Raw genomic sequence first — 12,338 nt, forward strand, 5'->3', positions numbered from 1 at the left:
AAAGTTTCATAACTGCAAAATTGCTCACACACAGAATGTAAGTCAGTCTCATGGTTGGCCTTAATGCATGTAGTTCAGTGTTTGGGACTGAAACCTAGCATGAGGCTAGGTTGCTGCTCAATACAGTAGTTCCTCTAATCTCTCAGAGTGTACTACCAACCCTTGTCATCAGGCAGTTCTAATGTTCAACTTGCTTTATAAAAAAAGTGAAGGTCATGAACTCAGTTTGTGGTAAATGCTTGTCTAAGGTGCCATAAGTGTTGACACTTCCAATGAAGTGTTAACTCAGGAGTGGCTGTAAAGGCACTGGCACTGAACATCCATTTTGCAGCACATCACTGTGTTCCTTTTGATCTTCCCTTTACAGCACGGTCACTGCATCTCAGATTGCCCTGTGCTGTTTGCCTGCCCTAGATCTTGACCTGGGTGTTCACATTCCATCCTTATCAGCCACACACCAGATCTGTGGTCACTGAAGTGTTTGCAGTACTCACATTTTGACAGGACAGTGGTTCTGTTCCTATTCTAATGATTTTTCTCTAAATCACAAGTGTTAGGAGGCTTCTGTTGGCTAATCCTTAAAAAAAGCCAGAGTAGTACTCTAGAAAGGCTGCTGTAATCATTGACTCCAAGGTGAAAGTGAATTTGGTCTGTGTTTGGGGCAAATTGTGACATTTCTCTTCTATACCCACTTAGGATGATTTTCGGACTTATTCTCGTAAGACTGTGACATGGATCTCTGTGTCTGCATTTATCAAAAGCAGATCAGACTATCCAGCCACTGAGGAAGACTCAATCTTCAGCAAAGCCATAATGAAGCCAAGTTTGCTAGTAAGTAAAGTATTCTGTGCAGCATCTGGGAGATGATGGCAAATCTCAGCCATGCTTCATGGAGTAAAAGTAACTGTGAAACATATGCAGCTAAGAATCTTGCAGCTTGAGGAACACAGTGAGCTGTGGAAAAAGAAAAGAACTGTATTCAATTGTACTCACCTCTGAAAAAGTCTTCTTATTCTGACAGGGGTTTTGAAATAAGAATTCTCACTATTTCTGAGAGAAAACCTTTGTTATAAGTAGGAGAGCTTCAGGAGACTGGGGTTTGCAGCAGAGAATCAGTTCCAAATTAAAAAAAAAAACACAAACATTTTTGGCATAGGAAACAGGGAATTTAGAAGTGACTGTGTGTCTGAAAGGAGACCGTGCAGAACAGACTGCAGTTGCCCCAGTAACATGAAAGCAGGGATTAATTCCGATAGGGAATAGAACAGAAAAGTGTCTGAGCTGGATCAGTATTTCCAGAAATGTTTCATCGACACATTTTGCTTCTTTCTCTTTGTATGCACCAATTTCTTCTTGAAAGTGCATTTGCTGGAGTCGGGTTAACAGGAGTCAGGATTAGGAAGGAGTCAGGAACAGGTGACAGGAGTCGGGTTAACTGTTAACAGTTCTTGCAAAAATGTATCCTGGTCTCTGCCAGTCCCATAGATTTGAGATACCGCTGAGACTGGGGAGAAGGTAGATGATGGATCGATCCAATGTAATTAACCCATGTCTAAAACATGTACCAGACAGTTCAGCTATGTGCTTTGCTTAGCATTACACGTTAAGTTTGTGTGAGCAATAGGAATGCAAAATGATACATTTGCTAAATCTGGCTCTTGATTATCGATACTAGAGCACTGCACTGAGGAATCCAGAAAAGAGCTATTTTCCCTTTCAGGAAATAAATTTATGACTTACTATAATTACTTTTTATATCTACAACAATTTTAAGTAAATATTTTCAATATAAACCTAACTTTAGCTGAGCAAAACTTGTTGCTATTTCTACTGTGGACATATATTAATGTACATAGGAAAGTTTAGTGCCAACTAATTTAATCAACTGGCACAATATGAAAAAAGTGGAAACAGGTCTGTCTGTCTGTAACATTCTTTTGAGGATCAAATTAGTAACAAAAAAAGGCCAAATATAGCCTCAAATAATAGGTCCTTTGAACACCACTTTCATATCAATCAAAACATCTAGATAGAAAGGACCAGATTTCAAAGCAGCAAAGAGAGAACAATTTATTCCTTCCCTAGCAATTCAAAAGCCCCTGCTTATAATTCAATTTCAAAGTGTTTTTTCCATTTAAGTTACCTGAGTGCACAAGTGCCCAAGAGCTGTCCAAGGACTTCTTCTGACAAGGAGCTGAGTCCCTTGCTTCCACTCCAGATTTAGCATTGCAGATATTGCAGCTCCTATTGCATAAAATCCTAACTTCAGACCTCTTGTTAAGTTAATGACTGTGGTTATAACTCCATTTTGAGTTGGTGGATGAGCTGAGTCTAGATTTCATTGGCCTATAATAATGCTTATTGCTTTGGGCAGGGAGAGTTCCCTGGAGCTGATTTCTTTATCACTCGTGTACAGGTGTATATCCCTGCCTTCTACCAGCTGATAGTACGTGCCATTATCTCTAATAGGCTTTGTTATTGTTGTGCTAGACAGGACAGACTCCTCTTGCAAGTTATAAATGACAGCGTGTGTTCCTAATGGATAACTGCTCTGCAAGGGCTTAACATTAGCAGTGACTCAGTATCCTGGGATGGCCTTTCTTGTCTGTTGGCACATCTGTTTAGCTGAAGGACTCAGCACCATGCTTGGACATAGCCCAAAGGCCCCTGCTTTCCCCGAAACTAGACAGAAGACAAGGGAGCTGTTGGCTTTTTCAGCTGCTTGTGTAGCCACCATGGCATCAGTGATCTCTTACATTCATTCTGTGAGATCAGAGTGAAGATTATTCCTTTTTTCAGAAAGAAAACTGCTTTGTACTTGCTTGACCTAAAGATCTGTAAAGCTTTCTGGAACCTGCACTGTTCCCGATTTATAGATTTGGGATACCAATCTATAATTCATCCAGGGTGTCAGTGAATGCAATCCTGTCTTCTCTCCCACCTTGCCCCCATAAAATTTCCCTGATTTGTACTTGACCCCAGTGAGGATGCCCAGTTGAGCTCTGTGAGCAAGTCTCAGAGTATTTTTGTTTCCCGTGTTGCATGCTTTGTTGTCCCTGTCTTGTTTTCCAGGTGAAAACTATCCAAGTGCAAAAAATCCGCTATGTCTGGAATGACTGTGCAAAACAGTTCCAGAAAGTTGGGTGAGTTCACTGCACTGGTTGCACAAGTCTCTGAAGAAGTCAATTGTCTTTGTGAATAACATCCTAAGGAACATTCTCCCTTTCTATTTTAGAGTCCTAGAAGATCACTACACTTGCTCAGCTATACATGATAAATTCGGTTCTGGTCTCACCTGCAATGAACAAAATGTCAGGTAATCATTGTAAAATGTGAACACTCAACATATGGATTTCAAAGATATGTAAATGTGATCAGTTGGTGCACTTCCCATGAGTTTTTTGTGTATTTATTAATATGCACGTAATTTTAGATGAAACAGCCATGCATGGAAATATTGAATGAAAAGGGCTAGAGAATGTTGTTTATTCCTTGTCAAAGCTTTTGAAGCATCTCAATATTCATCTTTGTTATTGTTCTCAATCAGGAAATAATTGTGTCCTGTAACTAAGTCTCTGTGGAAGAGTGCAGATAAGTTGTGTGTTTGCTTCTTCACTGGAGCTCCAAATTAACTAGTTCTAGTCATTGAACTTATTCTCATAAACTACTGTATTATTAAGGAAGTTACAGAACATGTATTTATGAAGCGAAGAAATAAACAATCTTCAGTTGATTGAATATTGAAAATCCAGCTCCTGACCTTAGCTCATGTTAAATCTTACATTCCAATAATTCTTAACTTTTTGCAAAATTATTTGGGTTTGGATCATTTAGTTTTAGATGCAGAATTCCTTTGTTTATGGTCTCTCAAAGTAATTCTTGTATGATGAAAACATTTGCCTGATAAGTTGTGTTGCACCTCTTGTGTGCATAAGTAAATGTCACTGGTACAGCCATCTTTTCTGATGTAAGCACTGTAGGGATATTTAAATTTCTTTTCTTGAAAAAATATACTCCCAGCCTTTAAACTGGGATCAAAAGATGCTCTCAGGACTACTGAAATCTGTATTTTCTTGAGGAGGTGACACTGTCACTATTTTATCTGTGAGTGATGTATCTTTATCCCGTACAGGAGAGTTATCTGTGGGCCAAACACTATTGATGTTCCAGTGATCCCTATTTGGAAACTACTCATCAAAGAGGTTAAGCATTTCTGTTGCTTTTATTCTAGGCTGCTTGGGAGACCATATGTGCATATAATTGATTTTATATCTGATTTAGTTTCCCACTACTCACTCTTCAAACACATTTCTTTTTCAAATCCTGTTGAAAGCTGTTCTATTAAATCATCGTAAATTCCTTCATTCTCCCTTTTTCCTATCCTCCATCTCCTTACCTATGTGTCTGCTTGGTATTTCTATGTATCTGTGTCCTGGGAGCTCATTCTGTTTGCCCTCTGGGGGCCATTGGAGGTTTCCAAGCTGCACTGGAGATCAAACCTTCCAGACAATGGCTGTCTCTTAGTTAACAGAGGTTAAGTGAACAGCAGTAGCTGGTACATACCTATAGCTGCAGAGAGCTCCAATGAGCTCATAATTTTGGGCACAGCACCACACAAAGCACCAATATCTCTTGCAAACAGGAACAGCCTATAGGTGGCCTAAACAGGATGTTTGTGGCAGTGTGCTTATGGAATGTGAGCTCCATGCTCACAGCACAATCTGCTCTTCTCTCACCTTTGTTACATTTCTTGTAAGAAGCAAACAAAACAAGGATGGGACTGAGTCATTCACATTCCAAGTAATATCCTATTGGTCCATATTATTTGTCCCTTCGGTCAGATGAAGATGGTCCAATCTGATTAGACTAAAGTGACTACTGAGAAAATTACTAAGGGAGTCAGAAGTCACAATACTTAATGTCTTTTATTCCAGATGTTTTCTAACAGGTTGGACTGTCTGAGTATATTTGGGCCATTTAAATGTGGCCAGCTCTTTACCACTGCTGTCTCTCCAAACAGGTCCTAAATCCATTTTACGTGTTCCAGCTGTTCAGTGTGTGTCTGTGGTTTGCTGAAGATTACATGGAGTATGCCATTGCCATCATATTCATGTCTCTCCTCTCAATATTTTTGACCGTATATGATCTTAGAAAGGTGAGACACCTCACATTTTCCACAAGGCAGATTTAATATCTGGGACAGGCCAGCATGCTACAACATGCACACAGAGCTACAAGACTTACTCAGAGGTTTAGTCTTGTGACATTGTGTAGCAGCAGGTGCAATGGCCTGGCCTCATAGTCATCATAATCTCTGTGTGTACCTTACCCACATCCTCCCTTCCCCATTCCAGTGCTTCACCTGGTAACATTTTGTTACATTCTCTGTAATTAGGGTGGGGGATTTCTTTCTCTCTGGTGGTTTAGTTCCTGGTAGGGCTGGAGCCCAGTTTCTGAAGGCTCTCATAACCACAAATAACAGAAGGAAGTGATTGTTAGTGGACAAATTGCATCATGTAAGTAAGATGTAACATTTTGTTTGTTCTTCTTTAATTTATAGCAATCCATTAAACTGCACAAACTGGTTGAGTCTCATAACAGCATCATGGTCACTGTCTGCAGAAATAAGGAAGGTGACTCCTCTTTACTTCTTTTTTATAATGTGCTTTGTTTCTATAGCAATTTACATAAAACGTATAGTAACAGATTTATTCTAACATGGTTTTCATCTGTTTCTCAGCTCAATTAACTCACTTCTGCACATAGAGTTAATTTGAGTTGGAAATGCATTGTGGCATATCAAACATATTAATAATTGACTGCAGCCTTAGATGAAAATTGTCAGGAAAACGAAGTAATTTTTCTTAAAGCAGTGCTGACATAGCCAACAACATACCCATTAAATGGCTGTGAGTCCACCTAATTGCTCCATGCAAAGTGTGTTCATTGTAAAGGTCTCTAGAGCACAATCCAAAGAGATGAAGTCAAATAAAAAAATTTAGATCCAAGGCTCTTCAGTTAGGTCAGTGAAATGGAACAGTAACCAGTGGTTGGGATCCTGGGTAGATAAGGAGGAATTCTACAATTGGAACTGATGCCTAGGCATTTCTTAAATATCAGAGGTTGTATACATAGGTCCTACTGTGGTCCTTTGTTTATCAGCCATTACAAAGAATTCTATTTAGCAATTAGTTCCTTGTATTTTTCCCCCTTGCTACAGAGAAATATATGAAGCACAAAGTTTGCACTACTTTTCATTTTCAGGTTTCCAAGAGTTGGAATCACACTATCTTGTTCCTGGAGATTTGCTGATTTTGAAAGAGGGCAAAACCCTTTTGCCTTGCGATGCCATCCTGGTCAGCGGGCAGTGCACTGTAAATGAAAGCATGCTGACAGGTACAGCCATCACTCCCAGGTTTGCCACCTGAACACCATTCATTGCCCCATGGCTTCAGCCAGTGACACAGGACAGACAGAGTTATCATGCACACCCCTTTCTGTGAGACAGTCCATAGCTGGCTGAGAAGGTGATTCTTTTTGTTCCATATAATAGAGATTGAATTGTTTTTAATTGTCTAAAGACTTTAGGAAGGGCAATTTATCCTTTCCTACCTTCATGGGGTGCAACATTTAGGAAGAGGTGATCTGATTGGAAGGGAAAGAGCGGACAGTGAAGAGGAGTGAGCAGAACAGGAGAAGAAAATGGATATGAAGCAGAGTTGTTCCTACACAGGGCCCATGGTCCACTCTGACTGCAGGGTTTCTGTCACTTACTGGATGTCTCATTGCTGCAACATCTCCTGTGGACTGTCTGTTTAGCCCTCCAGACACTTAGCCTCACATTCCTGTGATAGCAGTGGAGGACACACCAGGTGGGAGAGGTTACTGGAAAGCAGGATTTTTGGTGCAGGAGGAGGTCACAGTTCCATTTCTTGTCTTTAAATTTGGTCTTGGTCTGAATCAAACTGAAACTGACAGTTCTGAAATTTCATGTAAATGAGAAATTCCAGAAACACGTTTCATTTAGAAAATTTCAGCTGTCACAAAACATTTCTCCTTCACCTTACTGTCTGACATAAATAGGCTATTTGTCACCTGTCAAGCACTGAGCTCAAGGCTCTCCTTTTACTAGAGAGGGAGAATAGGGGATATCATGTTCCCATCTGCTTGGGGGAATGTGTAGTGACCTGCACATGAGGTTCAAATTAGGTGAACAACTTGTGGCCATTCAAAGGTAGTCATGCAATACCAGTTCAGGCCTCTTTTCAAGCCTCTACATCTACAGTCAGGGTTTGGAGTCCTTGGACTGCTTTCAGTTCTCAGACTTACTGAAGTTAAGCTGTACTGATGCAGAGGAAAACTCTTCTGTAGCAGTCTGATCATTTCCTAGGCTTTAAGCTCTATTCACTCTGAAGATGTCAAAATATAAAAATAAAATTTCTGTGAACTGGTTTCTCTAGTAAATACCTTTAACTTACTATCTAGATGTCTGGGTACTTATTTGAAAGTCAGCAGGCTGTTATTAAGTGTACTGCAGTTTTCCTCATCTGAACTTATCTTCCCTAGGAGAAAGTATTCCAGTAACAAAGATCCACCTACCACAAGCTGATAATTTGAAGCCCTGGAGAGTGTACTGTGCAGAGGATTACAGAAAACATGTCCTCTTCTGTGGAACAGAGGTCATCCAGACCAAGGCAGATAACAGAGGAGTAGTGAAAGCTGTGGTGCTGCAGACTGGTCAGTCAACACTTGAGTTCACTTTTCCTTCCATGATTTTTCCACTGGAACACTCTGACAAAGTATCAAATCACATTAAGTTAAAGGCACTAATCCATATTTACAACAGACAGATGGAGAATCATTATCCTGGGCTGGGCTAAGTTATTATGCTTTGTTTCTTTTTGCTTGGCATAACTTCTAAAAAACTGCCAGCATATAATTACAAAGAAGAATTTTGCTTTGCTTCTAAGACATTGAAAAAATCCTTCCCTCTAAGGAAGATAGGAAAAAATCCTTCTCCCCCTAAGACAAAAATAACTCCTTTCTAAGGTCACATACACTAAAATGAAACACCTGGGCCTTCTTTCATAAATTGCAGAAATTATGAATAATTTTGAAGCCCCTCATTCTTTGCAGAGAATTAAAAAAAATATTTTCCCCTTGGAATGATTTGTCTTTCCAGGTTTCAACACAGCCAAGGGGGATCTGGTGAGATCCATTCTCTACCCTAAACCCATGAACTTCAAGCTGTACAGGGATGCCCTCCGGTTCCTGATGTGCCTCATAGCATTTGCAGCCATTGGAATGATCTACACAGTGTGTGTATTTGCACTTAATGGGGTGAGTTATTAATGCAGGAGAAATGGTTCACCTGAAACCCTTTTAAAACAGTTCACTCATTCTCGTGCATCAAAGTCAATGGGAGAACAGTTATACACTGTAAACAGTAGTTCTGGAAATTTTAAATCCTAATTGATTTAGAACTTTTTCAGAAGATTTCAAGAAATCATTTCATGCCATGATAATTATCTGCCAATGTAAAGTCCAAGTCATGAGTTGTAAGATTGATTCTGTAATTCAGCTTTTGAATAATTTTTCTCCTGAGGCATAATCTACAATCAGTTGGCTCAGAAGATTATTTCCCCTTAGGATATCAAACAAAGTGTGTTTAAGAACATATTCTTGTGTCTGCTTTGCAGATTTTCCCTTTTTTCTTTTAATTTAACTTCCCCATTGTAATATGTAAAATACATGCTGATGCTATCTCAATTGCTGAAATTGTCTTGTCAATCTTTTAAGCCTGAATCACAGGATGTGCTAAATGCTTTCTCTTCTGTGAGGGTTTATCTAAAGGTGGGTGGTAAGTACTTGATTCTAACATAAAATAGATACAACATATGATCAAACTGGTGTGTTCTGTGGTCTGAGACAATAGCAATGAAGGGAGAGCCAGAACATGACAGAAATTCAGCACATCAAACACAGCATGATTTTTGGTCAAGTCCCAAGCTCAGAAGTAGTAATAGTAGATCTCTATGATGGTTTGCAAGTACTTCTGAACTGCAAATGTGCTTTAGTTTGCAGTGTCTCAGTCCTGGGACCCCAATTTGAAAAGCATTCAATTCTTTAACATTCCCATCAACTGCCCAGAATAACGGTGTCCACACTCAGCGTCCTGGCAGTCGGTTTTACACTGACCTCTAAGCTCCCAAATTATAGATTGCTTTTACAAAGGTAACTGTTACTTCCATGCCTCTTCCTGCAGGTAAAAGCAATTTTCTTTCACAACTCCTAGAACATAAGGTCAGAAGAAATCATTAGCTCATACATTCTGCCCTCATTTTCAGCACCATCCCATATGTCTCACCTGTCACCTTAACATGGAATCCAGAGCTGTGCCTATAGGCATTTGGACAAATGCCCATATAAATAGCAGATTCCTGTGTGCTGTGTCATGGGAAAATAGGTTTGACTGCGGGTGCAATGATCTAGCTGGCATGTTTGAACACATGTGTTTTGGAGGAGGCTGTGAACCTGGCAGGTTTGTTTGCATAGAGAATGGATGAAAACCTGGAGGCTGCTCTTAAGCAGTGATGAGGCTTTAAAGCCTCTGGTTAAATCAAGCCTATTAATTTCTTATGGAGATGAATATGTGGTGAACCACGGGCAGAAAACAGCACAGCCTGGAGCACCTGCAGAGGAGGGGAGGAGCAATGAAGTGGGCTCAGTGCAAGCAGCACTTCTTGCCACTCTCTTCCTGATAACTGTCCTTGTTATTATGTCAGGAGGAGACAGGAGAAGTGGTGAAGAAGGCTTTGGATGTTATCACTATTGCTGTCCCACCAGCTCTGCCAGCTGCCTTGACAACAGGAATCATTTATACCCAGCAGAGGTTGAAGAAAAAGGGCATCTTTTGCATCAGCCCACAGAGGATCAACATGTGTGGACAGCTGAACCTTGTCTGCTTTGACAAAGTAATGGCTGTGTGGTGGTTATGCTCTCATTGGTGATGGAGCTTTGCTGGGAGTGGGAGGCTGGGGTTTGATGAGCATTTCCATTGTATTTTAGAAACAAAATTACCAGTGCTCTGTACTTCAGTTCTTCTTGTCTGAACAGAAGCTGTGGCAATTTCTTGTTTTTCTTGTAATCTAGGAATTGTCTGGTAGCACTTTTGCTCTGCACCATGCTGGTATTTTTTCAACAGTAACTTCTTAAAATAATTCTTGTTTTTCATTTCTATTGGAGCTCTTATGTGGGAAGTTAATTTTAATGTACATTTTAACTTAGACTGGCACCTTAACAGAAGATGGTCTGGATCTTTGGGGCTTGCTGCCCTCTGAAAGAAACTGGTAAGGCTCCTTGACACACCAATGGCATCTAAATTTGCTTAGTGATTGGATTCTTCTACTAGACAAAGGACCAAATCTGGAAGACAGTTATTGTTAAACAGTTAAGCAGTTGGAGTTCCCCATGTTTAGATTTTAAATTTCTTTTCCATATCCTCTGGAAAATGAATTGTTTGCTTTATCCCAGGGGTCCTGCTCCAGATGAAAAGATACAGCCACTGTTGCCAGCATTTGGCACAGTGTGTCTGGGCAGACAGTGTTCAGTTGAAAACCTGGGTTAGATCTCAAAGCTGCAGTGCAACCCCAACCCTTTATGACAGGAAGTCACTCTTACCCACAAGACTGACACTCTGTTCTTTCAGTCACCTTGATTTTGCCCATTTACATTTCCAGAAATGTGCATACACAGACTTGCTCAAATTTATATCGGCTTCAGAACTCAAAGAATCTTTGCACAAGCCTCAAGGAAGATATTTTATAATAATCTGTTCCTCTCTCCATCCCATTGGATTCCCTAACTAGACATCACACACCTGGTTTGAGCATGTGTATCCCAGCCTTTATAGGTGTATGAAAAGCAGTTCATGTGGGAGGAAAGTCCCCAGAACACCCATGTGGTTTGGGCTCAGGATGAGATTTTAACTGCCCCCCAATTTAGGATTTTTTTTTCCATTAGTCTTATGTTGTTTGGTGTTCTCTGGGGGTAACTTTTATGCTCTCTTTTGCTTTAGCTTTCAGAATATTCACAGTTTCCCTGCAGACCACAGCCTGCCTTGGGGCCCAGTGTTCAAAGCACTGGCAGTTTGTCATTCATTAATTGTTTGGGAAGGCAAGATCCAAGGAGACCCATTGGATGTGAAAATGTTCGAGGCTACTAACTGGGTAAAGCAGTGACTTATTGTTGTGCAAACAGTGGGGAGATTGCCTTGCCATCTCAGGTTTAGCCAGACATCTGTTAAAGTTATGAAAAACTCAGGAATTCTGTCAAATAACGCCTGTGAAACAGGAATAATTGAGTTTCTTTTGAAATGAAAAAATATTTTTGTTCCTCACAATCATGTTGTGATGATAAAAAAATCCAGATGATTTGTGGAATACTCCAAGAGCAGTGCTTTCTACATTAATACAAATCCTTGTGTATTATTTTCTCATTGAGTCTACGTTATATCTAAAGATTTTCCTTTATTTAATTCTGTTGTAATGAATAAAGGATTTATTGTCTGTGAGAGGACATTGTCTATTTGCTGTGCAAGGGTACAGCAGTGTCTTAGTGAACCTGGTGAGGCTTTCTACTCAATTGCTAAGAAAAGCTGTGGATTTTCCATTATTGGAAGTGTTTAGTTTGACATCAGACAGACCCCTCCCAGGAATGAATAAGATACCTTGTTTAGAGACAAGGAAAAGCTCTAAGTGGATCCTTGAGGTTCCTTTCAGCTGTACTGGTGTTTCAGTCTGAAATATTTTTGTCTTTCAATACACAGGTGATAGATGATTCCAGCGGACATCAGAATGAAGGTCAAGGATCCGCACATGCCACTGTTGTTAGACCTGGACTTCAAGCCACCACTGTAAGTTACTTGCAAGAGTCACATCCATGTTCAAGTTAGACCATCAGTGTAAGGGTTACCTTTCAGTGTAGGAAAGCTTGGGTGTCCTTGTCCAAGAGAGCTCTTCCCCACTTAGTCTTTCCTGTACTGCCTGCAGAGAGATTGCCTTGCTCTGTCTGATTACAGACGCCTGGGGGAGCTTGCTGCTCACACCAGAAACAAGGGGATGCTGGATTAGAGATTGTCCAGCTCAGGGATGTGCCTGTCCTCATGGCTTGAGACTCAGTCTGAACTCAGCTGACTGGGGAATGCAGTGGACTCTGCTGGCTGATTCAGACCCTTACTGGTGACAAACACTGGTGGGACACTCTCTGACAACCATTTTCCCTTTGCAAGACCAGTGTGAGACTTAAGAGTCTTATTAAAGAAACAGGACTAGTAAATT

The 12,338-nt window shown here is 40.4% G+C and overlaps 1 protein-coding gene across 1 annotated transcript in view; it reads left to right on the forward strand.

Annotated features, from left to right (window-relative positions):
- ATP13A4 (ATPase 13A4) overlaps nt 1-12,338 on the forward strand; it is a 36,972-nt gene that overhangs the window by 9,504 nt on the left and 15,130 nt on the right. The window contains exons 3-15 of the mRNA XM_058812187.1: nt 697-831; nt 3,073-3,143; nt 3,236-3,316; nt 4,133-4,202; nt 5,021-5,155; nt 5,561-5,633; nt 6,265-6,396; nt 7,567-7,737; nt 8,183-8,340; nt 9,786-9,974; nt 10,288-10,349; nt 11,078-11,228; nt 11,828-11,914. Coding sequence (XP_058668170.1) covers nt 697-831; nt 3,073-3,143; nt 3,236-3,316; nt 4,133-4,202; nt 5,021-5,155; nt 5,561-5,633; nt 6,265-6,396; nt 7,567-7,737; nt 8,183-8,340; nt 9,786-9,974; nt 10,288-10,349; nt 11,078-11,228; nt 11,828-11,914 — 1,515 coding nt within the window. The remainder of the gene's footprint in view (nt 1-696; nt 832-3,072; nt 3,144-3,235; nt 3,317-4,132; nt 4,203-5,020; nt 5,156-5,560; nt 5,634-6,264; nt 6,397-7,566; nt 7,738-8,182; nt 8,341-9,785; nt 9,975-10,287; nt 10,350-11,077; nt 11,229-11,827; nt 11,915-12,338) is intronic.

The sequence above is a fragment of the Ammospiza caudacuta genome, chromosome 11 (genome assembly GCF_027887145.1).
Source record: "Ammospiza caudacuta isolate bAmmCau1 chromosome 11, bAmmCau1.pri, whole genome shotgun sequence".
Lineage (NCBI taxonomy): Eukaryota > Metazoa > Chordata > Aves > Passeriformes > Passerellidae > Ammospiza > Ammospiza caudacuta.